The sequence below is a fragment of the Anguilla rostrata genome, chromosome 1, assembly GCF_018555375.3.
Source record: "Anguilla rostrata isolate EN2019 chromosome 1, ASM1855537v3, whole genome shotgun sequence".
NCBI lineage: Eukaryota > Metazoa > Chordata > Actinopteri > Anguilliformes > Anguillidae > Anguilla > Anguilla rostrata.
Window position 1 is genome coordinate 71,867,496 of NC_057933.1, and position 27,215 is coordinate 71,894,710.

General features: G+C 50.1%; 2 protein-coding genes across 8 annotated transcripts; one reads left to right on the forward strand and one right to left on the reverse strand.

The window, feature by feature from the left end:
• si:ch211-154o6.3 (uncharacterized protein LOC563854 homolog) lies at positions 1 to 10,319 on the reverse strand. Of its 4 annotated transcripts, none has more exons than XM_064309843.1 (13): positions 10,240 to 10,319; positions 6,159 to 6,274; positions 5,430 to 5,599; positions 5,097 to 5,220; positions 4,531 to 4,652; positions 3,808 to 3,894; positions 3,370 to 3,459; positions 3,021 to 3,109; positions 2,684 to 2,915; positions 2,098 to 2,220; positions 1,810 to 1,975; positions 1,198 to 1,283; positions 1 to 309 (listed from the first exon to the last, which is right to left on the reverse strand). In XM_064309843.1, the coding sequence occupies exons 2-13, from the start codon at positions 6,170 to 6,172 to the stop codon at positions 221 to 223; spliced, it is 1,392 nt and encodes a 463-aa protein (XP_064165913.1). In that variant the 5' UTR covers positions 6,173 to 6,274; positions 10,240 to 10,319; the 3' UTR covers positions 1 to 220. The 4 variants fall into 4 exon arrangements, 3 of the variants coding, with proteins under 3 accessions (XP_064165913.1, XP_064165897.1, XP_064165905.1); XM_064309827.1 differs by lacking the exon at positions 10,240 to 10,319 and adding an exon at positions 7,271 to 8,232; XM_064309835.1 differs by lacking the exon at positions 10,240 to 10,319 and adding an exon at positions 6,950 to 7,258.
• znf384b (zinc finger protein 384 b) lies at positions 8,338 to 26,989 on the forward strand. Of its 4 annotated transcripts, none has more exons than XM_064309667.1 (12): positions 8,338 to 8,494; positions 9,865 to 9,932; positions 10,311 to 10,572; positions 10,923 to 11,099; positions 16,227 to 16,265; positions 18,333 to 18,502; positions 19,322 to 19,398; positions 20,219 to 20,443; positions 21,857 to 22,024; positions 23,625 to 23,703; positions 23,817 to 23,975; positions 25,308 to 26,989. In XM_064309667.1, exons 2-12 carry the CDS (start codon positions 9,867 to 9,869, stop codon positions 25,734 to 25,736), a joined length of 1,851 nt encoding a protein of 616 aa, XP_064165737.1. In that variant the 5' UTR covers positions 8,338 to 8,494; positions 9,865 to 9,866; the 3' UTR covers positions 25,737 to 26,989. The 4 variants fall into 4 exon arrangements, with proteins under 4 accessions (XP_064165737.1, XP_064165746.1, XP_064165758.1 ...); XM_064309676.1 differs by having other exon boundaries at positions 10,923 to 11,045; XM_064309688.1 differs by lacking the exon at positions 20,219 to 20,443.
• Positions 26,990 to 27,215: the final 226 nt, after the last annotated feature.

Here is a 27,215-nt window from a genome sequence, read left to right on the forward strand (position 1 = left end):
TCACAATTTGGCAAGTTTATTTCAAACAGTATTTATGAACAACAGTTATACAGAAAACAATCTGTCAATCTTCCCCACCTTCTGCTTCTCCCCCTCTTCTCAATCTGTCACACTTCACTCCCCCTCTCTCTATCGCTTTCCCTCCCTCCCTCCCTTCCTCCCTCCTTGTTGTCAGTCTACAGTGCTGTACTCTCATTCAGGCAGCTGAGTGAACTGTCTATCATTGTAGAGCACACCGGAGCCATGAAGAACTGGGCTCCCCTCCTGTTTCAGATGCATACTGGGACATGTAGTCTTCCTCAGAATAATCTGTGGGAAATAGGAAGCTCACCTTAAAGTCTATTCAGTTACTCAGGTAATGATTATTAGAAATTAGAATTGCAACATACACCTTTTCTACTCTATATAAAAACCAGGACATTGCTGAAATTGATACTGACTGGTACGAACTTGAGACATTGCATTTTCACAACCCGCAAAGCTGTTAATATCGAAGCATACATGATGAGCAATGATGATGTCATTGACGTGATAAGTGTCAGTTACTGATAAATGTGTGTGTGAGCCACAAATGTGTCTGTGTGTGTGTGTGTGTGTGTGTGTGTATCTCAAAGCCTTAAAAGATTGTTCCTGAAGGAAACCAGAACATTAAATTTGATACATCAATTAAAACATACAATTGTGATTTAGCAACCAACAACATATAAATATAATGTTTAGAGGTATGTCATTAATTACAAGAGCAACAATTAGACTGTGATCAGTCTGGTGTCCACCCCACGCAGCCCAAACATACACTGAGACTGGATATGTGCTGGGGTAGAAACATTCTCACTGTGCCAGCAGAATATACGGAAGTAAAATATGCAAGGTAAGACAAAAGAAAAACACAGTGGTGCCCAGAGAGTACTCTATTTGTGTGACAAAAGCATGCATTCGCTAGAATTTATCTGCAAGCACAATTGCATAATGAAATGATAGGAGATAAGAGACACAACAAATAAAATAATGCTACAAATATTATAAATATAGATAGAAAAATAATAAACATTTACAAATATTTTTGAGCACATATACTCTGTAAAAGAAGGACAGACATAAACATGGGACGGACTGGCTGTGGACACGTGACCACAGGAAAAAGCCTGTATGTTTCACATCAGGACTCATAGGAGATCTGGATCTCTCGAGCCTCACCGTCACTTTCTTCCTCGTCTGTGTCTCCATCAGATTCCACCGGAGGGACGTCCAATCGGCTGTCTCTCCTCACTGTGACATCACCACTGAGATGAACATGACACTGTCACCACACAACCCTTACTTTCCAAGAGCAGCACTGCAGTGACTGAACTGTGAGGGGAGTCGCCATGTAATTCGATCAGTCCCACTCCAATTGTAAAAACACTTGCTTGTGCACCTACTCGTCCCTTCCTTAGTAATGCAATAGAAAAGGGACCTAATTTAATAATCAAGTCTGGCACGTTCATCTCAATTCACTTGACTGCCACCTTCCTTGCCTTGTATATGCAAGTATTTGTAAATAAGGTGCTGTTCTTGACAGAATTTTTGTCCAAAGAATGCTGTCCTGAAGCGCACTCGGATATGATATTCAAGGAGAGGCAGGGGTTCGGTTGCACACGCTATCGCAGTCATCGTCCTTATTCCCCTGGCATTAGCAGAGCAATTACCATTATTAGCATCGGGTCATGTGATAACACTGCTGGTGTCATCGAAGCGAGTTTATTTCGTGAATGGAGAGGCTGGCATGGCATGTCAGCGGTGTGAGTCACAGCCTGCTGGGTCGCTCACCTCTGCTTCTTCTTACTTGGGAGCTGCTCCCAAACTGTAAGCACCCTGCCCCCCGTGACCCAACGATGATCCCCGCTGGCCGTGAGCCACGCGGTGAAGCAAAGGCTTCTGGGAGATTCCGGACAGGTGAGGGAGACCAGGTACTTGCACTGAGGGAGAGAGAACACTTGGGAGAGAGAAGAGGGCGAATGAGGACATCAGGAGAGGCGGACGCTGGGAAGCTGAGAGCACTCACTGTGCCGCCCGCAGACTGATAAGGCGACTCGTCACCACGGCTCAGACACTCACAGTTCAGGGAGCTCTCCCCCGTGGCAAGGTCAAAGCAGGAGGCAATCAGAATCCCCGCTGTCTGACTGACACAGTCCGTCACCCCGGCGACGCTGCTGTGATTGGCCAGCCTGGACACAGAGCCTATGAGGAGATGGTAAAATAAGAGAGTGAAACAGAGGAGGGCGGCGCTTACTCAAGGCCGGTTTTCATTCTTTCTCAGTCTATTACTGTTTTTACCATAGAGTCTATGAGAACGTATGAGCTACCATTTATTGCTGTTGTCTAATGCAGTTTGTTGTGGTTGGATAATTCTTGTACTTTGATTTCAGTTGCTCGTTTGTACTCCAGTGTTCCAATTCTGTCACTCTCATCCTGATTGCATCTTTTTTGTTTAATACACTTCTATTTCCTCCTAACTGTGGAAATTCAGAGTAATTATAATTCAATTTCATTTATTGCCTTTGCTTCTCTGTGTTGTGCTCCCACAATGCACTCTGCGATAATCCCATTAGGTTGAAGGCTGAAAACTACATTTTACTGATTGCATTTCCCTTCCTGCAAAGATTTGCTGTCCCAAGCGCTTGGGAGTTGCAGTTCCTCACACCTGTCCTCCAGTCCAAAATTTTCAGGCTGGCTTTCCCATTGGCCAGGAACACTTTGTCTCCACGGGGACTGAGAGCCAGGCGGCTGAAGGCGGAACCATTCTGCGGCTCGCAGCCAGTCACGGAGGAGCTCCAGTGATGGAGCTGCTTCAGGGGGGCAGGGTCAGAGTGAAGCGTCTGCCACACAGAGACGGCCCCGTCTGCAGAGCCGCTGAAGAGGAGTGGCCCTTGACACTGTGAGCGAGTAGAGTACGCAAGATGATTGGCTGAGCCTCAATAGAGAATCCAATAGAATCTGTAATCTGTAAGTGAGTCCCGCTCACGCACGCAGGGACCGACCTGCAGCGATGTCACACGGTCCTGATGTGCTTTGACTGACTGACAGCATTCCATGGAATCCCAGCTCCACACTTCAACTTTACCCCCATCTGAGAGAGTAGAGAGAGAGAGAGAGAGAGAGATAGAGAAAGAGAGAAACATTCCCTCACATGGACACTCGATCAGTGACTTTCTTTGGAGCATAAGGCACCAACAGAGTCAAAATTCTGTCTCTGCCTCCACTGTACCAATACTGGCCCTTTCCAGAGAGACACACATGTACACACACAAACACACACACACACATATACAGACAGACACAGACAAACACACACACACACACACGCACGTGTGCGCCCAGTGGTCTGACCTGAGCCTGTGACGATGTGCCCGTCTCCCTCTGATATAAACGTCAGAGCCGACACCGGGTTGAACGTGTAGATGGACTTGACGCAGCTCCCTTAAGAGAACAAGGCAAGGTGTTTTCCTCACGCAGTAATAAAGCTACATTTTTATAACAATCATTCATGAATGAGAATTTTTTTTTAAGTGCTACTAATTTTCTATTAAGGCTGGGGCTCAATTCCATTTCAATTCGGGAAATTAACTGAAATTCAATGAATGAATAAAGGAATGAAATCCCATTGCCTTCTACGGAAATGTTCAAATTAACCGAATTTCAATTAATCTGCTGAATTGAGACGGATCGGCGCCCGCGCCCCTGCTCTCCGCCCCCCCGGCGCGCCAGAGCGGAGCGCAGACCGAGGGGAAAGAGCGGCGAGCGGCGAGCGGCGAGCGGCGAACTGACCCGTGCTGAGGGCCCAGACTTTGACGCAGCAGTCCTCCGAGCCGCTGAGAACGAAGCGCTCCCTCTCGCCCAGGGACAGGAGCCGAGCTGCAGAGGGAGGAGGAGGAGGAGGAGGAGAGGAGAGGAGGAGCGCTGGCATTTACACGGGCCAGCGAACGTGGCGCCGAGCTCGATGGGCCAGAAACCGGCCGTGGCAAAACCGAAATAAAATGCCGCCCGTTGTTTTTTTTTTTTTTTAAATTACTCCGACGAAAGGTCAGACGCGCGGTTCTGATGTCTGAAAACAGGCCGTGTGCGTGCGGCTACGTGATCCAAGCTTAACGGCAACACTCGAGCGTCCTCAGCGTCCCAGCGTGAACATTCTGCCTAGTAATAATACACGTGACCAACATGCATGCGAATTACAAATTATGTCATTATAATGCCTAACATTGGCTTTGAATCACCCTATAACAAGCCTTACAGACACGAACCACATCGTCAAGATCAGATTAAGATGTTGCAACTCTTTCAGACATTTTTAGGAAAACGTGTTGCTGTTAAATAAACATGCCATTATATTTTCCTAGAAGCCCACTACCATGCTGTTAGCCTACATTGCAGTATACTTCATTTCCATAAGGGTATGACTGACAGAAGCAGCGGTTTGGCGGTAAGGGAAGCGCGTCGTGTGTTTAGCAGACGGCGTGTATAAGTGTGTCACTCAGGGACGCCGCGCCTCACCCAATCTCCTGCAGTACTCGGGGGGCGGCGAGGACAGCGAGGTGACTCCCCTGCTGTGCCCCCCAAGGTTGCGCTGCTCGGTTGCCGTGGGAACGTGCCATACCTTTATCGTGGTGTCGCGGCTAAAGGGGGGAGAGAGGGAGGGAGAAAGAGAGAGAGAGAGAGAGAGAGAGATTAGATTCAGTACCGACCAGCCATAAGGCAAACATAAAACCCTCGCTAAAAACCGCGTCCCGGGTTATTGGGCCTGGGGGAGCGTATTTCCATCAAAGCGCAGTGCAGCTGGCCCAGCGCGTCGCTCGCACACGCACACACGCGCGCGTTAACGAGGCGGGCTCAGCTCGTACAGCCGCGGCTTTGAGTCGCCGGAGGTTTTCACCGTTCCTCGAAAAGCTCTCGGAGCGAAATCTCAAATCTTCCGCGTTCAAGCCCCCCCAACGCGGCTTCTTAACAAGGCGAATCGAACGAGAGGCGCGAGATAAACGGGGCCTTTGGCAGGCAAGTCTGGGAGCCCGCACTCAAAAACAGGAAGACGTAGCGCCGAGATCGTCGACATGGTTACCTACCTGCCGGACACCACCAGGTTGTCCACGGCGAGGACGCAGGTCACAATGTCGCTGTGGCCCTCCAGCGGCCTCAGCCGAAAGCCCGCCTTCTCCCAAGCCACCTTGAGCGTCGCAAACCGCGCGTCTGGGAGGGACGCGGGGAGAGAGCGTTAGCAGTAACTTTGCTTTGGCGGACAGTCCGTGCACTCTCCGACACTTTCGATCGTTACGCTAAAAAGAAATGTTCTCTCATATATATATATATGTGTGTGTATTTATCATACAGCTCATGCTGTAGCCGTACGAGTTACAGTTGTGGATTTGGATGCTGAAATGGCGGTTGGGATACGGCACCTTCTTGAGACCCGACCGCGGGGGGGGACCGCACACCGGCAGGGCCGCCGTGCACCGCACCCTCCGGTGCGTCCGCCTGCTCCTCCCCGCCCTCCTCCTGGGGTGCCGCTTTCGGCACCTTGGGGGCAGCGGCCTGGGACACGAGGCCGTCGGAGCTGCCTCTTCTGCTCCTGAGCGGGGGAGAGAAAAAATGCACACAAGAGTCGTGTGAAGTTTTGGGCCTCGTACTGTACACGGGTTCAAAAGCTACTACGCAGGGGTCATTTAAGGTAACGGTGTCAATTTAGTGATCTTGGACTGGCCACCTCATGCTCCTCATCCAGCGTACGGCTTATTCATCACTCATTTATTACATGACATATACATATACATACTGTAAGTGAACACACACGTACACGTGTTTCATGTAGAAGCATTTTATATAGCTTTACAATGACACATAGGTACCAAGAGCCACCGTTAATTAAAAAAGCAGCTACAATCAAACCATGTTGTTCTTAATACCTTACATGGTGACTGGAGTGTCTTTATGCGACACCGAAAATATTACTCTAACAGCGTTTTCTTCCTTCCTGTATGTGGAAAAGAAACGTGCCGAAGATCTGATCGGAGCACGCTTAATGCAATTTTCAAAGATCACAGCTCGTGTGCCGGCCTGGAGAACTCCTTTTTTGTTAACAAAAAAAAAAAAAAAGAATCACACTCTTTCCACCCATCCCTCATTCTTACACTCGTCTTTTCATTTTCTCCTTATCGTCCCCCACAATGCCTTGGGTTTGCTGGGGGGCAGAATGCTGCAGCAGCAGCTCAGCCAATCTGGCACGAAGCTCCTCCTTCTTGGATATCTGGGGAAAAGCGGGGGGCTGTTAGTGTCCCCCTTGAATAGCTCTTGTTTGATATTTCCTGCTACTACGCAAAATGTTGATCGCAGTTTTTTTGCGACGCCGCAATAACCCTTGCAATAGCGATCACTGGAACTTATCTACATTAGTGGGTCAAACCTGTGACTGTATTTTTCAGGTTATCTTTCAGAGAATTAAATATGGCAGAATGACACTCACTAGTGTTATGATTACTTCACTCTGTGTGTATGTGTGTGTGTGTGTGTGTGGTATAAAGATACATAATTAACTTAGTTCAACTAATCATCATTCCAGTTTAGCAGCTGAAGATGAGCAAGACAAGATATATTAAGCTGACTCCCTTCTCATTAGGGTTGAGGTCCATTTCAATTCAGCCAATTCATGAATTTAAAATGGCCATTTACAAATGGTTCTCAATTAATGAATTGAATTTTGATTAATTTCCAAAACTGACTGAATTACAATGTAATTAACCCCGTTCTTCTTCTCATTGACTGTCCATTGTCAGGTCACCCGATTCATCTAGGATTCTGAAGGATCAAGTGTAATATCAACACACTGAGGATTTTGGACACTATGGACACCACAGACCAGTATTTCCAATTCAATAGCTCCAATTCAAATGACTAAATGGTTTTCGCTATATCACCGTCTTACCTCATTTGTTTTCGTTTTTCTGGTGATAAAATCCCGCTTAGTAAAAATACTCACACTGTGCTGTGCTGTTGACGACGGATATTATATTGCATTAAAATAGCAAATCGTACAATATTAACTTGATTCTTGGTGGAGACATTTCAAAGTGTCTGTGACAATTTAATTACCCGGTACTATTACGTCATAGCACGATTTACTGCAATACTGTATACAGTCCTAAGAGAGCAGGAGGTCATAACAGCAAGTACGTTAGCTCTGTTGCTCAGTTGACACCGTAAGAAATGTGGCTATTATTAATAAAACGGTATTAGCGTTTTGTACCTTGACTCTCTCCTCTGGGGTGAGGGTGGGTTTGATCTCCAGATTTTCAATCTGTCTCAACTTCTTGTGTAGTTTCCTCACCTCCCCCATCTGTTTAGCTATGCCTGGTCCTAACGTTAACAGCTCTCCAGCTATTGTTAATTTGTTTCTTTCAGATGTACGTCTCTAGAGACATATATGATTGCCTACGAGTACACTATCATTTTCTTTCAGCACAATGTTCAGCCAGATTCTTAAATTTATGTTTTATTATGTCGTCAGCTCTCACTCACTCATTTTGCCGTTAGCCTGATTGCTATTTTAATAGCCTACGTGTCATCGGCAAATACAAATACAGTACGACCTCACAGGCCGGAAGTGGACTACATTATGTGACCTCGTATACTGGAAGTGACTCCATGTTTGCAATACAGGGACTGCCATGCACACGCACAATGTTGTTTACTCTATTCATTCTCTGTGCGCATTGTAACATATTCGTCAAGCGACGCCTTGTGGAGTGACAAGAGAACCGTGTCAACACTCGTTTATTTCACTCACTCAGTCCGCTTTTTGCAACATATAAACAAAACACTCCTTTAACCGAAAAGTTGTAAAATCGATACTTAGTCAGCCTGTAGTGTACAAAAATCGACCGTTCCGATAATAATGTTTTCAAATAAACACGTCTGCAACTTAAACGGACTGCATTTCATATTCTTGTACATTTCGCCCCCTCTAGCGGTCGCTGAACAGTCCCTCTGAAAACAGTCTTCTATCTGAAACAGCAAAATGGAGATTTTCTCTTAATTTGCCATTATGTTACGCTATTGACGGTTAACTTTCCTTCCAGTCATACGTGTTCTTCTTATTGGGATTTTAAAGGCTGTATCGTCAATTAGAACGTTAAAACAGATTAAAGTAATATTTAACGAATGTACAGAGGTAAACTGTATAATTTCATCCTCTGCCTTTCCTCCATCTTCCCCCTTTCCATACAAGACGTTTGACCTCACTCGCCGGAAATTACATCACCAGTAATCAGACGGTCTTTGTTTTTTGACCTTATTCACCGGAAGTGTGGCACAGACTAGTTGGGTAGCCCTGCAAGAGGAGAAAAAAATAGAAAAATTCGAAGGAGAAAAAAACTCGGTGAATTTGTGGGTTCGGGCGGATTTGGACGGAGTTTCCGAACTGTCCCGGCCCGAGGAAGCCCCGGGGAGGGAGAGAGAGTTTTCAGCACCGGTAATTTACCGATTTCCCCGCTAATTCTTATTTTTTTCTGATAATTAATTTGGGTGAGTCGCACGAGCCGCTTCTCTTCTCTGTCTCGACAGCCGGAAGTCTGTGTGAGGCTGCCTCGCGCTGGGGCTTCGTCGTCGACAGTTTTTTTCTCTGTTCGCGTTTTTTTTATCCTCGAGGTTTTTTTTTCTCTTTTTTATTTTCTCAGACGAGGGACGCGAGAGAGGCAGAGATAATATTGCTTTCAAGCTGACGTCTTTTGTGTTTTAAATGGTCGATTATTGCCATCTATGTAGCTGTCTAGCTATAAGAAATGGAGCCTCTTTCTCGGGTTGTCGAGGATTGTAAATAAATAAAATATTTTAATGTATAATTTTAATATAGCTCCTGGCAAAAATGTTCGCTTAACGATAATTTAACGTTATTAGAAATTGTCCACAAATATGCGTTGCAGTGTACATACCATATCACTGATATATTTTAGTCGGATTACATGGCTAGCAAATTACCTACCGAATAATTATACCTCGTTAGTTAGTTAATATGGCTAGCCAGTTGATTTTGGCTAACTGGTCAAAACATTAGTGCTGTGGAACTTAATAAGATTAGCTTAGTTTGTTATCTGTCAGTTTGCGAGTGGTTTGGCAGAAGCGGGAATTACCTGCATACGTGATAGTAGTAGGTGAAAAATTTGATGGCAATGGCATTTTACGTTCCGTCTAGTATGCCCTGATTGTGTGTGTGTGGTTATGTACAAATGAGCACCCTTGAACACCAACTTAACCGGATGCATTCATTTTTTTTTTTTTTTTGCTAAATGCAAGTCGCTAGCGTGAGGCCGAACACGAACAGCAAATGATGCAAAAAATTCAGTAATGCAAAAAATGCATATTGGCTTGGTTACTGTGGTATCACTGAGAAAAGGCTAGTCTAATGACATTGTTTGTATAGGAAGTGGCGATACATACTGGTTTCGGTAGTCCCCCCACCCTAATACACTGAACTCGCGGGCTGGATCATTCGTTTGGCCTATTACTGGGCGTGTACAGTCGAGAGAGAGAAGCAGACAGCGAGATTCGTTTACATGCGGCACTCCTGAGTGTGCCCACGAGGAGCGTGAGCAGCCTACTGTAAGTCGCCCAATCGTGTGTCCCCGAGTGTGATACTGAAGCCATACATTTGCTGGGTTCTATACTGTGGAAATGCTTGCGTGCGGGTGCACGTGAATGAAGTGCTTAATGTTGCGGTGGTGCAAGCACGTGTAGTCTGCCCTGTTGTACATGAAAGCACTTCAGTTCCCCTCCCACGAATAAGAACATGAAAGTAGTTCTTAAGGAGTCTGTGGTGCTGAAGTGGTTGCTTGTTTATTGCAGGAATGATGGAAGATTCCCATTTTAACTCCTCATACTTCTGGTCTCCCGTTCCAACAGTGCAAGGACAGGTAAGGGTATGATGATAAGATATGGCATATACCCAGTATGAAACGGCTGTAAATAATTATGAACATTTATTTCATAAATAAAATTGTTGACTGAAAAATGAATTCCTCTGAGAATTTTTATGATTATCGTAACCCACATCACAAAGTTTTAAAGTAGTTGTATATAGTAAACATGTATATAGTTTTTCTAAACCTCAAAATATTCGAGCATAATCAAAATAATTTTTCAGTTAACTTCTCTCTTCCTGACCCCCCCCCCCCCCACACACACACACACACACACACACTCACACTCCCGTGGCCTTACCCTTTCTTTTCTTCTCCTCTGATCTTCTGTACTCTCCGTCCCTGTCTTTTTCACCCCTGTCCATCACCCAGATTGAGAACGCCATGTTTCTGAACAAAATGAAGGAGCAGCTGGGCCCGGACAAGAACCCCTCCTTCCCCCACTCCTCCTCCCACTATCCCACCGCCGTGCTGACTGTGCCCGGCTCCGTCGCCATGGAAGCGGCAGGGCGGGCACCCAAGCAGGAGGGGGGAGGGGGCGGGTCGCTGGGGAGCGGAGGGCATCTGCACCCACCGCACACGTCCCAGAACATCACCGTCGTGCCTGTGCCCTCCACCGGCATCATGACAGCAGGTGTGTGCGTTTGGTGTGCGTGTTTGTGTGCGTTTGTTTGTGTGTGTGAGTGATTGAGCGCATGGTTGCGTTTGTGTTTGTGTGCGTGTTTGTGTTTGTGTACATACGTGTGTGTGTGTGTGGGCATGCGCGTGTGCATTGGTGCTATGCTGTTTCCCTATCTTTTATCTGTTTGTCTCTTCCTCCCTGTACACCTGTGGGTCACTAACTGGTCACTGTGGAGCCGTTCTGATGATGCTGTTTTATACTAGTTTCTGTAGTGCCATGTGACCTCACAGTGTGACATCACAGTGAATGTGCATGGGTCACTCACTGCCCCCTATCCCCTCTCTCTCTCTCCTTCCCTCCAGCGGGCCTGGTCATCACCACCCCCCAGGGCACGCTGGTCTCTCCGCCCTCCTCCTCACAGTCCTTCGTCTCCGGGCACCCTACCACCACCATGATCGTGTCCACCCTGCACGCCCCCAACCCAGGTAAAGGGCACTACTGGGAGCCCTCCGGAGATTGGTCTGATAGGAGGATGAATGGTAAATGGACTGCATTTATATAGCGCTTTTTTCCAAAGCGCATTACAATTGATGCCTCTCATTCGCCAGAGCGGTTAGGGGTTAGGTGTCTTGCTCAAGGACACTTCGACACACCCAGGGCGGGGTTTGAACCGGCAACCCTCCGACTGCCAGACAACCGGTCTTACCTCCTGAGCTATGTCGCTATGGCGCCGGATGAGGGGGCTTATAAATTCTGACTGTCTTGTTCCTGTTTATGCACTTTTAAGAGTTCAGAGTTTTAAGTGTTTAGGCTTGCATTTTTCATAATTTATTTATTTTAAAAAAATCATTCCCTGGCCTTCTGACGGCACGCAGAATAACGAAATTGAATCATTTAAAAATATTGGCCAAGCGGTGCTCTATCATTTAGATTTTATATTATAAAATGTGGAAATATCCTCGCAAAGGCTGCTGAAGCACTCCTATTTGCTCTGCATTTCCACCGCCAGTAGAGCGACCGCAGTCTGCCGCTGCGGACGTAAATCCCCCATCGATTTGTATTCTGAACCGAGATGTAAATCGTTTTTCTCGATTGTTTGGCGGGGTCCACGCGAGCCGCTCCGTAGGGAGCTGCGTCCCACGCCGAGCTGGGCGTCGCTTCACCCTCCTGACCCCTCACACGGGAGGGGAGGGGTCATTAAGGGGACCCGCGGTTTGGGCTTTCCAAATTCATTTTCTCCCTTCCCTGTCGGCGGCTCCAGAATTAAATTACGCCGTATTGACGCGATTAGGGCGCTGCCGCACGTAACGTTTCGCCAGAATGTTCCGAAGGGTCTGGAGGATGTCTGAAAAATGCAAGCACTAAACGTAATCCAGAACGTAGTGAAACTGTGTAAAAAAAAAAAAAGAATTTAAATTGCAGATACCCTGGCTCTGCGGTGTAGTGTTGCACACTGGCTACTTGCAGCTCACTAATACTGGTACTAAGAGTCCTGCAGCCTAACACTAACGCTGTCTGCAGGGGCACGACACAGACCAAAGTTTAAAAATAAAAAAAATTAAAAAAAAAACCTTATATGGACCTGACAGTACAGAGCGGCTCACGCTAACACCACAGCTAACTTCTGCAAGCGCCAGCTCCGTTTCCGGCCGGCCCGCGCGCGCTAACCTTCCACGGCGCTGGCGCGGTCAGCTAACGCTTTCACACTGGCAAAACGCTGTATCCGCTGTTCGCTGGCACGATGCCCACTCTATAGGCTGGCAGAATGCTAAAATCGCTGAACTGTGGGCGCCAGTTTGGCCTTTACTGCTGATGCCGATCGCCGGGCGCTGGCACTGCCATGCTTTACGGCTGTGTCAGTGGGAGAGACTGAGCTCTGCTGGGGCAGTTTGGGAGAGACTGTTCTCTGCTGGGGCAGTTTGGGAGAGACTGATCTCTGCTGGGGCAGTTTGGGATAGACTGAGCTCTGCTGGGGCAGTTTGGGATAGACTGAGCTCTGCTGGGGCAGTTTGGGAGAGACTGAGCTCTGCTGGGGCAGTTTGAGAGAGACTGAGCTCTGCTGGGGCAGTTTGGGAGAGACTGAGCTCTGCTGGGGCAGTTTGGGAGAGACTGAGCTCTGCTGGGGCAGTTTGGGAGAGACTGAGCTCTGCTGGGGCAGTTTGAGAGAGACTGAGCTCTGCTGGGGCAGTTTGGGAGAGACTATGCTCTGCTGGGGCAGTTTGGGAGAGACTGAGCTCTGCTGGGGCAGTTTGGGAGAGACTGAGCTCTGCTGGGGCAGTTGGAGAGATGAGCTCTGCTGGGGCAGTTTGGGAGAGACTGAGCTCTGCTGGGGCAGTTTGGGAGAGAGACTGAGCTCTGCTGGGGCAGTTTGAGAGAGACTGAGCTCTGCTGGGGCAGTTTGAGAGAGACTGAGCTCTGCTGGGGCAGTTTGAGAGAGACTGAGCTCTGCTGGGGCAGTTTGAGAGAGACTGAGCTCTGCTGGGGCAGTGTGGGAGAGAGACTGAGCTCTGCTGGGGCAGTTTGGGAGAGACTGAGCTCTGCTGGGGCAGTTTGGAGAGACTGAGCTCTGCTGGGGCAGTTTGAGAGAGACTGAGCTCTGCTGGGGCAGTTTGGAGAGACTGAGCTCTGCTGGGGCAGTTGGAGAGATGAGCTCTGCTGGGGCAGTTTGGAGAGACTGAGCTCTGCTGGGGCAGTTTGGAGAGAGACTGAGCTCTGCTGGGGCAGTTTGGAGAGAGACTGAGCTCTGCTGGGGCAGTTTGAGAGAGACTGAGCTCTGCTGGGGCAGTTTGAGAGAGACTGAGCTCTGCTGGGGCAGTTTGAGAGAGACTGAGCTCTGCTGGGGCAGTTTGAGAGAGACTGAGCTCTGCTGGGGCAGTTTGGGAGAGACTGAGCTCTGCTGGGGCAGTTTGGGAGAGACTGAGCTCTGCTGGGGCAGTTTGAGAGAGACTGAGCTCTGCTGGGGCAGTTTGGGAGAGACTGAGCTCTGCTGGGGCAGAGGGAAAGACTGAGCTCTGCTGGGGCAGTTTGGGAGAGACTGAGCTCTCCTGGGGCAGTTTGAGAGAGACTGAGCTCTGCTGGGGCAGTTTGGGAGAGAGACTGAGCTCTGCTGGGGCAGTTTGGGAGAGACTGAGCTCTGCTGGGGCAGTTTGAGAGAGACTGAGCTCTCCTGGGGCAGTTTGAGAGAGACTGAGCTCTGCTGGGGCAGTTTGAGAGACTGAGCTCTGCTGGGCAGTTTGGAGAGACTGAGCTCTGCTGGGCAGTTGGGAGAGACTGAGCTCTGCTGGGCAGTTGGAGAGAGACTGAGCTCTGCTGGGGCAGTTTGGGAGAGACTGAGCTCTGCTGGGGCAGTTTGAGAGAGACTGAGCTCTCCTGGGGCAGTTTGAGAGAGACTGAGCTCTGCTGGGGCAGTTTGAGAGAGACTGAGCTCTGCTGGGGCAGTTTGGGAGAGACTGAGCTCTCCTGGGGCAGTTTGAGAGAGACTGAGCTCTGCTGGGGCAGTATGAGAGAGACTGGGCTCTGCGGGGGCAGTTTGAGAGAGACTGGGCTCTGCTGGGGAAGTTGGAGAGAGACTGAGCTCTGCGGGGGCAGTTTGGGAGAGACTGAGCTCTGCTGGGGCAGTTTGAGAGAGACTGAGCTCTGCTGGGGCAGTTTGGAGAGACTGAGCTCTGCTGGGGCAGTTGGAGAGAGACTGAGCTCTGCTGGGGCAGTTTGGAGAGACTGAGCTTTGCTGGGGCAGTTTGAGAGAGACTGAGCTCTGCTGGGGCATTTTTGAGAGAGACTGAGCTCTGCTGGGGCAGTTTGAGAGAGACTGAGCTCTCCTGGGGCAGTTTGAGAGAGACTGAGCTCTGCTGGGGCAGTGTGGGAGAGAGACTGAGCTCTGCTGGGGCAGTGTGGGAGAGAGACTGAGCTCTGCTGGGGCAGTTTGAGAGAGACTGAGCTCTGCTGGGGCAGTTTGAGAGAGACTGAGCTCTGCTGGGGCAGTTTGAGAGAGACTGAGCTCTGCTGGGGCAGTTTGGGAGAGAGACTGAGCTCTGCTGGGGCAGTTTGAGAGAGACTGAGCTCTGCTGGGGCAGTTTGGGAGAGACTGAGCTCTGCTGGGGCAGTTTGAGAGAGACTGAGCTCTGCTGGGGCAGTTTGAGAGAGACTGAGCTCTGCTGGGGCAGTTTGAGAGAGACTGAGCTCTGCTGGGGCAGTTTGGAGAGACTGAGCTCTGCTGGGCAGTTTAGAGAGACTGAGCTCTGCTGGGGCAGTTTGGGAGAGAGACTGAGCTCTGCTGGGGCAGTTTGGGAGAGACTGAGCTCTGTTGGGGCAGTTTGAGAGAGACTGAGCTCTGCTGGGGCAGTTTGGGAGAGAGACTGAGCTCTCCTGGGGCAGTTTGGGAGAGACTGAGCTCTCCAGGGGCAGAGGGAGAGACTGAGCTCTCCAGGGGCAGTAGGAGAGACTGAGCTCTGCTGGGGCAGTGGGAGAGAGACTGAGCTTTGCTGGGGCAGTTTGAGAGAGACTGAGCTCTGCTGGGGCAGTTTGAGAGAGACTGAGCTCTCGGGCAGGTTGAGAGAGACTGAGCTCTGCTGGGCAGTTTGAGAGAGACTGAGCTCTGCTGGGGCAGTGGGAGAGACTGAGCTCTGCTGGGCAGTTTGAGAGAGACTGAGCTCTGCTGGGGCAGGAGGAGAGACTGAGCTCTGTGGGCAGTTTGGGAGAGACTGAGCTCTCTGGGCAGTAGGAGAGACTGAGCTCTGCTGGGGCAGTGGGAGAGAGACTGAGCTTTGCTGGGGCAGTTTGAGAGAGACTGAGCTCTGCTGGGGCAGTTTGAGAGAGACTGAGCTCTCCAGGGGCAGAGGGAGAGACTGAGCTCTGCTGGGGCAGTTTGGGAGAGACTGAGCTCTCCAGGGGCAGAGGGAGAGACTGAGCTCTCCAGGGGCAGTAGGAGAGACTGAGCTCTCCTGGGGCAGAGGGAGAGAGACTGAGCTCTGCTGGGGCAGTTTGGGAGAGACTGTGCTCTGCTGGGGCAGTTTGGGAGAGACTGTTCTCTGCTGGGGCAGTTTGAGAGAGACTGAGCTCTGCTGGGGCAGTTGGAGAGAGACTGTTCTCTGCTGGGGCAGTGTGGGAGAGACTGTTCTCTGCTGGGGCAGTTTGAGAGAGACTGAGCTCTGCTGGGGCAGTTTGAGAGAGACTGAGCTCTGCTGGGGCAGTTTGAGAGAGAGACTGAGCTCTGCTGGGGCAGTTTGAGAGAGAGACTGAGCTCTGCTGGGGCAGTTTGAGAGAGAGACTGAGCTCTGCTGGGGCAGTTTGAGAGAGAGACTGAGCTCTGCTGGGGCAGTTTGAGGAGACTGAGCTCTGCTGGGGCAGTTTGGAGAGAGACTGAGCTCTGCTGGGGCAGTTTGAGAGAGGCTGAGCTCTGCTGGGCAGTTGGGAGAGACTGAGCTCTGCTGGGCAGTTTGAGAGAGACTGTCTCTGCTGGGGCAGGTGGGAGAGACTGTTCTCTGCTGGGGCAGTTTGAGAGAGACTGAGCTCTGCTGGGGCAGTTTGAGAGAGACTGAGCTCTGCTGGGGCAGTTTGAGAGAGAGACTGAGCTCTGCTGGGGCAGTTTGGGAGAGACTGAGCTCTCCTGGGGCAGAGGGAGTGAGCTCAGTGTGCTGAGTTTCTTCTCTTCTCTCCGTTTCTGCCAGAGGCAGGCGGCCCTTCCTCTCACTACCTGTACAGTCACAGTAAGTACCAACACAGCCACACGCCGCAGCCTAACACCAACACGAGACAGCCCAACACTGCAACACGCCGCAGCCTAACACCAACACGAGACGGCCCAACACAGCTACACACCACAGCCTAACATTAACAGCAGACGGCCCAACACAGCTACACACCACAGCCTAACATTAACAGCGGACGGACAGACAGCACGCCTTGGTAGTCTCCAGCAGTGCCTGTCGCTCGCTCACGGAGTATACATATTTCACGCAGTTTTGATTTCTCATCTCTGCCCTTAATATGAAGTTCACGCACGGAACAGGGGGGTCAGGGGAGATGGACAAAAATGACTGTGTATTACTACTGCATAGTATGCTAGTTAGCAGTATTTTTTATATACTGTACATTTGTTAGCAGTAACCAACGAGCAGAGCACACCTCTGTTATATAATAAACTAGCTTGCGGGCTAGCTGGAATTTTGGGGGAATTTTATTTATTTTGAAGTGTAAGGGAAAAATGGATTTTCTGTTATACGGTGGGGCTGCACAATGGTCTACGGTTAAATGTTTGTATTTGAGGCTCTGCTCGATGCGCGCCGTGCGAGTGTGTGGTCGGGCGCTGTTGGGTTGCGGCCACCGGAACAGCCGCGCCGCGTTCGTCAGGGGCTCACGCCAGCGGGAAGCGCCGGCGGCGGGCGCGTCGGACGTGCCTGGTGTTTACGATGCGGTTCCGTGGTCGGTGCGCGCGTGGTACAACGAGCACCTTTTCCCCGCGTAGCGCAGCGATGGTTGAGATGAGTCCCCCGTCGTAGCCCGTCGTCAATCAGAATTATTACTAGCAATGGTGCAGGACGGCCTCTTGCCGTCAAAGGGGGTCCTTGTGCACGAGGAGCGTCTTTGCTTCGCCGACGTTCGTGCTCGCGAGCGAAAGATGTGATGTCACCCAAGGGGCCGACCACCACATGGCTGTGCCATAAGGAGGGAGGGAGGACGTGGTTGAACTAGCTTAGAGCACCTCATTGCAGTAATGGTTGCTTCGCCGATGAAATCCCTAGCAGCTGGAGGGGATTATGGGTAGGGTTTTTTGAGAATTTTGGCAGCTGTGTCTGCCAGGCTTCTCTTTTCTCTAATTAACAAAGAGTCGTTTGTGGCGTTTCCTTCATTGGGCTGCAGAGAATTGCGCCCGCGTCGTATAAAAAGGACACAAAACCGTTTTACGTCCCGGGAATGGGAGCCTGGTGGGGAATCTGAATGTGACTTGTGTCGCGTGTGCAGATGAACGTTCCGGAATGAGCACCGTTGATGGCACGGGTCAGCCTCGTCGTCCGTTTTGAGAGGGACGCTCACTGATCGTGTCACTTGAGCCCATTTGTCAGCCTGGTACCCCCCTGCCCCCCCCCCCCCCCCGCCCCATTGCGGAATGCCCAGCTGTTTTCATAGACTCCTTTCATCGCTGCATTGATGTCTTCCTGTTGGCGATTTTGGGAGGCCACAGGCTAGCGTGCCTCCGCCTCCTCCTCTTCCTCCAAAGAGCGTGTTAGCTGCCGTTTCCGTAATTCCACAGTCCAGCAGCTGACTGCACAGGGGGAGCGCACTTCCGCGCAGCTGGTGCAGATGCCACCCAGTCTGTCAGTTGAGACGCCCCCCCCCCCCCCCCCTCCCCGCGAGTTACACGCAGGTTGCAGCCAATCACATGCTGTTCCTCTTAGTCAGCGCTGGTGTGGAGTGAATTTCACACCAGACCCAAGCGCTTCTACTGACTGAGCCGCGTAAGAGCTTCCTGTACGAGCAGACGCCCTTTAAGGGGACTCGTTCTGCGCAGACACGCGTCCCAGTGCCCATACCAGGCTTCCAGGTTTTTTTTGTCTTGTTGCTTTTGGCAAGTCCCTTGACCTGTTCTCGATGGATGAATTTGCATTCGTTTGGCATGCTTTAAATGGAAGACCTATTGCGGGAAGAAGCGCAGAAGTCCTCTAAGCCTAATCAGGGGCGATATAGATGGGACGGATGAAAGTGCTAATGTCTTAACTGGGATGCTTCTCTCTTCCCCCTTCACCTCCCCCTTTCTACCACCCCCGCCCCTGCAGACAAGAAAGAAGACGTCACCATTTCTCCAGCGGTCGTCATGCCAACGCCCTCAAAGCGGGGCAGGAAAAAGAAGTCGGCGTTGCCGCGGGCGGGCCCTGCCTCCGCCGGCCATCCTCTCCCGACAGGAAGTGAAGCGTTGATTCTGGCGCACCTGGCCTCTGGGGGGCAGGTACTGCATTCGCTGTCCGACCCCGCTGTGCCAGAGTCTCGGCTAGCGTAGCATAGCACAGCTTTAGCCACAAACTACACACACTGGACTAAAGTATTCACTCAGTTGTCCTCTTGTTTGATCAAATAAAATAAGCTGCAACTGGCATGTGCCTCCAGCTAGTTAACTACAGTCATTAAATACTTTCTCATAATTTCCCATATTTAAACGCATAGTGCGGGTGAGAGACGTATGTATATCACAGTGCACTCTGTAAGCATTTGGACAGTGACAGTTTTAGTTGTTTTGGCACTGTACTCCAGTACACTGGAACTGAAGTGGAAGCCATGGCATGAGGTTAAGGTGCAGACTGTCAGCTTTGCTTTGCAGGTATTTACATTCATATCGGGTGGCCAGTGTAGAAATGACGGCCATTTTTACAGTACGTTGCCCCCGCCCACTTTTTTGGGAGCAAAAGTATTTGGACTGTTTGCTACTCCACTGACAGTCGATTCTAGGCGTGGGATTTGCATTTAGAGTCTGTTGCTCTTGTCTGTCGACAAGAGGATTAAAGAAGTGTCAGTGCCAGAATAGCGGGCCATCACGAGATGGACAAATCTAGAATATATCCATCAGAGCCAAAACATTGGGTGTGTCAAAATCAACTTTCTGGTCTACATTTATTATATATATCCACATGAGACATAAATATATTTAGTATTGAATTAGTGTCTGATAAGAAGCATTACACCTGAAGCATTGTTTCCTCAGTGCGTTGACCCTGTGCCTCTTAGTGGTTGATCGCATGTTTATTTGTTGGATTTTTTTTTTTTTTTATAGCACCACAGCACCGATCCTTACGACCTCTCCAACGACGAGGACGACCACGGCGGCAAAGATGGGAACAAGTCTTACAGGTAAGAGCGGAAAAGGCGGTTTGAGGAGCACTTGCTGTGGGCCTCTGCGCACCCAGCATACGGCCCGTGCCTGCACACGTGTACCACAGTTTCCCTTTACGACGGCGTGCGTTTCCGTTAGCATTCTGGCGCTGTGGCTACACACGGCCGCGCGTTGAGCGGACAGGGCTAACGCGCACAGTTGCATGCGGTCACAGGCTAATGGGACAGGAGGCGCAGGAACAGTGGTGGCATGAGCACTGTCCTCTGTGCTGCTGTGTTTTTGGACACACACCTGCTGCTTCACAGCCACACACACACACACACACACACACACACACTGCTGCGCACGGTGGACACGGCACTCTATACAACCCTCTCTCTCTCTCTCTCTCTCTCTCTCTCTCTCTCTGTCCCTCTCATTGTCTCTGTCACCCCCGTTTCTCACGCTCCACTCCTTTCTCCCCTTGTATACATATATACTATCTGCTATTTTTTTTTTTTGTCATTTGTTTCTTTGATTTTGCGTACCCCCCAACCCCTGCCTTCCCTCCCCCCCCCAACCTGAGTCTTCTTTTCGTCTCCCCCCCCCCCCGCCCCATTTCTGAACACGCACACCTCGTCTTTTTCTGCCTTCCCTCTCTCCTCCGCCGTTCGCTTCTTTTCCCACTTCCTCGCTCCCTTTCTCCTCGACTTCTCTCTACCTCCTGTCCTCACATCGCTCTCTCCCTCTCCCGCTCCCGCTCCTCTCTCTCCCCGTCTCCACGCCTGCGCCCCCCCGCCCCGCCCCGCCCCCCCCCCCCCCCCCCCCCCTCCTGTCTGTGTGTCTCTCCGCCTGTAGGTGCCGGATGTGCGCGGTGACCTTCTTCAGTAAGTCAGACATGCAGATCCACTCCAAGTCGCACACAGAGGCCAAACCGCACAAGTGCCCGCACTGCTCCAAATCGTTCGCCAACTCCAGCTACCTGGCGCAGCACATCCGCATCCACAGCGGGGCCAAGCCCTACACCTGCTCCTACTGCCAGAAATCATTCAGGCAGCTCAGTCACTTACAGCAGCACACACGGTACTGCGCTTCCTTCCGGCGCCTGGCGCTGGCGCTGTCTGGTGGAGTGTGTGCGTGCGGAGCGCGCTGTGTGGCGGTGAGGCGCGCCCCCTGTGGATGGCGCGCGTGCGTGCGTGGGGGGGCGGGGCGGGGCGGGGCAGGGGGCGGGGCAGGGGGGGCGTGGCGGTGTGCTGGCTCTGTGCTGCGTGTGGTGGTTTTTGGCGTGGGGTGTCCGTGTTTGGTTTTCCTGGAATGCGTCGGCGAGCGGGAGTGGCCTCGTAGAGCGCGTGTGTGTGTGTGTGTGTGTGTGCGTGCGTGTGTGTGTGTGTGCGCGTGTGTGTGTGTGTAACTGGGGCCAGTGTTGGGCTGTATTCGTACATGAAATGCATTTGAATTTTTTTTCAGTTACTTAAATGAAAATTGAATTTGAAAAAATGCATTTTAATTTACGTATGATTTTACAGATTTGATTTTATTTTTAGTTAATGTCAAAAGTGCTTAAAATGCATATTTGGAATGCATGCCTTTGACTTAACTCTGGCTTTTGTGAGTCGAGGAAGCTGCGTGTCTGTGCTTGTGTGCGTTGCGTCTGGTGGTTGTGGATGGTCGTTGCATGCATGGATGCAGTGGTACCCCTCTTCTGTCTGTCCATCTGTCAGTCCATCTGTCTGTCTATCTGTCTGTCTGTCTGTCTCACTCTCTTTGCTTGAGGTCCTGCCCGTCTCCTCTGTGTTTGGCTTTCTGTCTGTTATTCTGTCCGTCACTCTCCCCCCCTTCTTCTCACTCCCTCTCTCTCGCGCTGACACACACCCGCACTCAGACGCGTCTCGTACACACGCGCGCACACACACACGAGCACGCGCACTGACACAGGCTGGTAGACAGGCAGAAGGGTGGGGGAAGAAGGAATAACCCCACTGAGACACAGCAGGAATGTTTGTTTGCCGCCTCTACCCCTGCACCCCCCCCGCCCCCCCCCCTCCCCCTTTGCATCCGCTGTTCCCCGTATGGCTTCACCTCCCTTCTCTTCTCCCTCCATCTCTGTCCATCCCTCTGTCTTTCTCCCTCTGGCCTTCATTCAGACCAAGTGGCTCCCAGCTTGCTGTGCGGTCCTGTGCAGTGATCTAAACCCTGTGAAGCGCATGCCCAGTCCGCTTGTCCCCCCCTTCTGCTGAACACCACCCGCTCCTCCTTTACCCCCATCAGCTTGGCCTTTTTTTGGTGTTTTTATCAGTTTAGGTTTGTAAAATATATATTTTTTTAAGGAGACAGCCAGAGAAGAATAACCCCCGCAGTGCTGTAAAATAGACTCTTGTAGACATTGGGAAAGCATTGAGAGAGTGAGAGAGAGAGAGAGAAAGAAAGACTGCCTGCTGTATGACCGATATCCCTTTCTTTCTTTCCCATTTCCCCGCCCCTCCGTCCCTCCAACAGGAACCACACGGAGGCCAAACCGCACAAGTGCCCGCACTGCTCCAAATCGTTCGCCAACTCCAGCTACCTGGCGCAGCACATCCGCATCCACAGCGGGGCCAAGCCCTACACCTGCTCCTACTGCCAGAAAACCTTCCGGCAGCTCAGTCACTTACAGCAGCACAACAGGCAAGTGCAGAGAGCGCCAGGCAAGCTACATCAGCGTTAGAACGTTCTTAACTGAACATTCTAATGTTGATGTAACAGTCACTGCTGGTGATTGAAAGCAATAGAACACTGGAGCAATGGAGTTCTAGAACACTGGAGCAATGTAGTTCTAGAACACTGGAGCAATGGAGTTCTAGAACACTGGAGCAATGGAGTTCTAGAACACTGGAGCAATGTAGTTCTAGAACACTGGAGCAATGGACTTCTAGAACACTGGAGCACTGGTGTTATAGAACACGAGCAATGGAGTTCTAGAACACTGGAGCAATGGTGTTATAGAACACTGGTGCAATGGAGTTTTAGAACACTGGAGCAGTTGCGTTCTAGTACACTGGAGCAATGCCATTATTGAACAGGAGCATTACCAGATCTAATACAGTTCAGTGTGTGTTGCAAGCCGGAGAGGAAGTAGTTATTTGCCTTTTACTGTTACTGCTTGTGCGTTAATGAATACATGAACACCACAAATGCACACAACAATAATTAATGCCTTTAAATTCGAGTTCCTTTCCTGTGATTCTCTGACCAGAGTCGCGTATCTCCATATCTTCACCCATTCAACCAGTGTTATTCCCAGAGAGTGCTTATCCCTCTCATACACTAATAATAGGTGAAAAAAAAAAACCCTCGCAAATATCTCCAGTTACACGATAACAAGAGGGAATGCCATGGTTTCACAACCTGCCTTTTCCTGTGTTAGCACTCTTATATATTTTTGGTCCATTTCCTTCCTGAAGAAGAATGCCGCGAAAGTGGCAGCACAGGGGCAGACTGCAAATTAGCCAGCCGAGCTGAGAGCGCACGCTCGTCCTGGTTTCATTTTCCTGTTGCCTTATCTGGTTCTAATCGGTCCACGTTTGCCCCTCTTGATTGGTATCTTCAAAAGTAATACAACTTACGGTTTCAGCAAGGTACCAGTGTGACGACATGTATAAGGAAAGACAATTAAAAAGTTTGGACAACATATTGTTGACAAGGGTGGGCCATAAACACTTAATGTGCATTATAGCCTGGAGGCTCGACTTTTTCAGTTATGAGGACAAACACGCTAATGGTATTCTGCTGTTTACGTCCAAAGCGGCCACAGTTGGCTGTCCCTGTATCTGCTTGTGGGTTGGGCCGTTGCTTTGCCTGCCGTTACTTGCTCAGCGTTTAGTTTTTTTAATGGTGAGGTACCGCCTGCGGTGCTTGGGTTAGTATCGACTTGTGTCCCTCCCCACACTTCTCCTTGCACCTGTTTTATGATCCCCCCTGACTGCTCACGGCGACAGCGCTGCCCCTGGCAGGAAGTGACCTGTGCAAGATGGCACAGTTCAGCTGTAATGACACTGTGCTCACACATTGGCTTTGGGAAATGGCATTTTCGGCAAGATTATACAATAATGCGCTGATTTAATGTGAATTAACTGCGTATTTGCATACCTAAAAGGTCGCTGAGATGATTTTAGTACGTCTTTTTAATGGACTACAATTCCTGCAGTTCCTGTTTGTGGGCTAAAGTGGGTGCAGGGTAATATATTTGAGAAAAGGCTGTTATAATTGTAGTTTCTTCTTCTGTTAGGATCCATACTGGTGACCGGCCATACAAGTGTGTGCATCCTGGCTGCGAGAAAGCATTCACCCAGCTATCCAACCTGCAGGTAACGTATCCCAGAGCCTAACCTGGCGTCGTACTGTTTCCTGCAGTAACTGAAGTGTTAATGTTTGTTTGGGTCCTCGTTGGTGACGATTATCGTAATGTCTGTACCCTCAGTCTCACCGGCGGCAGCACAATAAGGACAAGCCTTTCAAGTGCCAAAACTGTAACCGCGGTTACACGGACTCGGCCAGCCTGGAGGTGCACCTGTCCACCCACACCGTCAAACACGCCAAGCTCTACTCCTGCGGCCTGTGCAATCGGTCGTACACCTCGGTACGTCCCCGCCCGCCCGTCTGCCAACTGGGGCGACCCGCCCACTTTCATGGGTTGTAGGAGGAGCTTGGATTCCTCACCCAACTGCCTGTCAGTCAGGGAGACCCACCCACTTTCATGGGTGTGGGAGGAGCCTGGGTTTCTCACCTGCCTGTCAGTCAGGGAGACCCACCCACTTTCATGGGTGTGGGAGGAGCCTGGGTTTCTCACCTGCCTGTCAGTCAGGGAGACCCACCCACTTTTATGGGTGTGGGAGGAGCCTGGGTTCCAGCTGTGTGGTTATTTTCCTCTCTGGAAAGTGAGCTGCCAGGTGTTTCCCCCCATAAACTCCAGCCCTGGAGGGCTGCAGGGTCTGCAGGTCTCTGCTAATTCCTTTCATTCAGCAGCCAGTTTAGAAATGTGGAAACCAGATGTATGGGGTCTTCAGACAATCAGTTTTGGTGGATTTGGTGACATCTGTGGTGACTGGTGGTCACAAGAGTTACTCTTCAAATACTAAAGTTCTAGTCGAAACTAGGAGCACATTGAATGCACATTGAAAGACTAGAGACAGCCAACAATGTCATCTGACAGAATAATATTGAGTACCGTATCAAAGCTAATATTAAAGATGCTTTTTAAATTGCTCCCTCTTTCACATTCGGAGTGCAAGTTTCTGTCTGTGCGTCAGCTTACTTAAAGGGATTGTCACACCAGTGGACAGTAGCATAATAGAGGAGCAAATTTCAGAACTCAAACGCATTGAATTGACATTGCTACAAAAATTCCATCGTGAAAAGGTATCAGATATGAAAAAAATGAAGGATGGCCACTTTTAAGTGCTTAATTGCTGAAATACACCAAAACCAGCAGATGCTCTTGCCCTTCAGGGCTGTAGGCTGACACCCCTGCCTTAACTAATGGCCATCTGCCATGGCTTTAAAAAAAAAAAAAAAAAGGTTTTATTGCACATCAATGTGTAAGATACTGTCTCAGGTGGTGTGATGCACAGGATCTGTGGTGACACCTTAAGTTCTGAGTTTTATGGTTTAGCAAAAGCTGGACCTTTGCTTGTGAATCTAGATGTACTGCCTTTCACAGGCAGCAACAGGCCCTGTGTATTCTAATCGTGGACGCAGTATCGAATTTCAGCGCGCAGATCAGCCAAGACTGTGAATCACTGAGGTGCTCCAGCAATGCCCTGGAACAGGGGCGCGCTGGTTTTGCGACGTGCCACACAGCAGAAATAAAGATGTCAGTTACCGTCCACTGCACATTAATGACTGGCTATACGAGCGTACACTCAGTCCGTCTGTCTGCACGGCTTTAACGGGCCCGTCCTTTGCCTTGCAGGAGACGTACCTGATGAAACACATGAGGAAACACAACCCGGACCCGCTGACCGCTGCCACCGTGGCGGCCGCCCAGCAGCAGCAGCAGCAGCAGCAGCAGCAGCAGCAGCAGCAGCAGCAGAGCCAGGGCCAGGGGGGCGGGGGAGGGGGGCAGGGCCGCGGGGAGAGAGGGGAGGGCAGGGGGACCGGAACCGGGGGCGGCTCGGGAGGGGGCGGCGGCCAGGGCCAGAACCAAGGCGGCCACGGCAACCCCGGCAGCTACCCGCAGGCGGAGGGCGTGCCCTGCACCTTCGACCTGCACCAGTACAAGACGGTGTCGGCCGGGGACATCCAGTACAAGCCGGTCAGCGTGGCGGACCTGGCCGCCCACAAGGATCTCTGCCTCACCGTCTCCACCTCGGCCATCCAGGTGGAGCACCTCAACTCGTAGAGCTGGAGGGGGGGGGGGGGGCGGAGCCTGGGAGGGGTGGGGCCAGGCAGTGTCTGGGGAAACCGGGGGGGGAGGGGGGGGGGACAAATACAAACATTGTACAGCGGGAGAAGGCAAGAAAGAAGAGAGCGGATGCGACGTTTTATCCCAAATACTGGCCGAAGAATGAGAGGAGCGGAGAGTGTAGGAGGCTCTGGAGAACACATTAGAATATTGGAATTGGGCGGGTAGAATACTGGCGATTTGGAAGGTGGATGGCTTTCCCCCCGCCCCGCCCCCCCTCCCACAGTGGACAGGAGGAAAAAGCGAATGCACAAAGTGCATGTGGGGGTTGTGGAGGGGGGAGAGAGTAGGCCGGACAGGAGCAATGTAAAATGATTGAGAGAATTTGGGAGAGTGGATTTTTCTACTAGTTTCGTACTTATCATTTCATTATTCCTAGTTTTAATTTCTTTTTTTTCTATCGATGGATGCGCAAGGGTGTTGACGGCTGTGGGGAGGGCTGATTGCGTGATTGACAGGAACCGACGGAATGGATGAGGAGAGAAATGAAAGTGAGTGAAGAGGAGAAAGAGACTCCTTTAGTTTTGTTTTTTTAATTATTATTTGTCATTTTATATCTCGTTGCTCTTCCCTGTAAAGGTATGCTCACAAAGGCGGCTATAGCGATAACGGTGATTTGATAATAATGGCTTTCAGGCTCTGTGTGGACGGAATTTTTGTATACTTTCCTACAGATGTAGTTTCCTTATGTCCACGGCTGTTATCCGTTTGGTTGTTTCCCTCATCAGTTGGAACCGTTTCTGTAATCTCTCTTGTAAAATATTACGGCGAAAAAGAAAAAAAAAAAAACCATTTTAATCGAGAAAAAAGGGAAGGAGGTTTCTGTTTCTGATATAAAAAAAAACAAATTTTTAAATATATAAATATATATATAAATGTGTTTAAAATATATTATAATAATTCATACATAAGAGGTATCACTGACATGTATCTTGACACCAGTCACAGGTCCTTGCACGACCCTTTTTTGTCGTGGGGACGAGGTTGTGATCGACTGGTTCTTGTTATGTGTAATCCTTGTAGTATTTCATTTTGTGACAAAAGAATAACATGGATTACAAGTTCTTATTATTGCTACTTCTACTACTCAACTAAAGTTATTATGAAACTGATACTCCATGATGTATAGACTTACACATCTGAAGCGACTGTGTTTCCCCTTAAAAGACAATAAAAGTCACACAAATTGACCTTGTGTTAGCCTCTGGCATCTTTGCATTCTTGGTCTTCTCCACAAGGTCGTAACGATACTGCTGCACTCTATGGTGTCTGGCCAGTTCAATGGCTGGTGTGCTTTGATTTCACCAATATGGCTACCTCATGTCAAGTCATTAAAATGTGGGAGGATCTTTTCGAGTGTGTGTGTTAAAACCATCTGCATTATGTAATCATTACATTACATTTTATTTGGCAGAC

What these genes read in the sequence shown, in the direction of transcription:
- si:ch211-154o6.3 (XM_064309827.1), bottom strand. Translation starts at nt 7,360, where the DNA reads ATGGGGGAGGTGAGGAAACTACACAAGAAGTTGAGACAGATTGAAAAT. An exon ending in CGCGGTCGGGTCTCAAGAAG is followed by an intron (nt 5,221 to 5,429) that starts GTGCCGTATCCC and finishes CGTCCCTCCCAG; the next exon opens with ACGCGCGGTTTGCGACGCTC. An exon ending in GGGGGAGAGCTCCCTGAACT is followed by an intron (nt 1,976 to 2,097) that starts GTGAGTGTCTGA and finishes CTCTCTCCCAAG; the next exon opens with TGTTCTCTCTCCCTCAGTGC.
- znf384b (XM_064309667.1), top strand. Translation starts at nt 9,867, where the DNA reads ATGATGGAAGATTCCCATTTTAACTCCTCATACTTCTGGTCTCCCGTT. An exon ending in TTCCAACAGTGCAAGGACAG is followed by an intron (nt 9,933 to 10,310) that starts GTAAGGGTATGA and finishes TCCATCACCCAG; the next exon opens with ATTGAGAACGCCATGTTTCT. An exon ending in GATGGGAACAAGTCTTACAG is followed by an intron (nt 19,399 to 20,218) that starts GTAAGAGCGGAA and finishes CTCCGCCTGTAG; the next exon opens with GTGCCGGATGTGCGCGGTGA.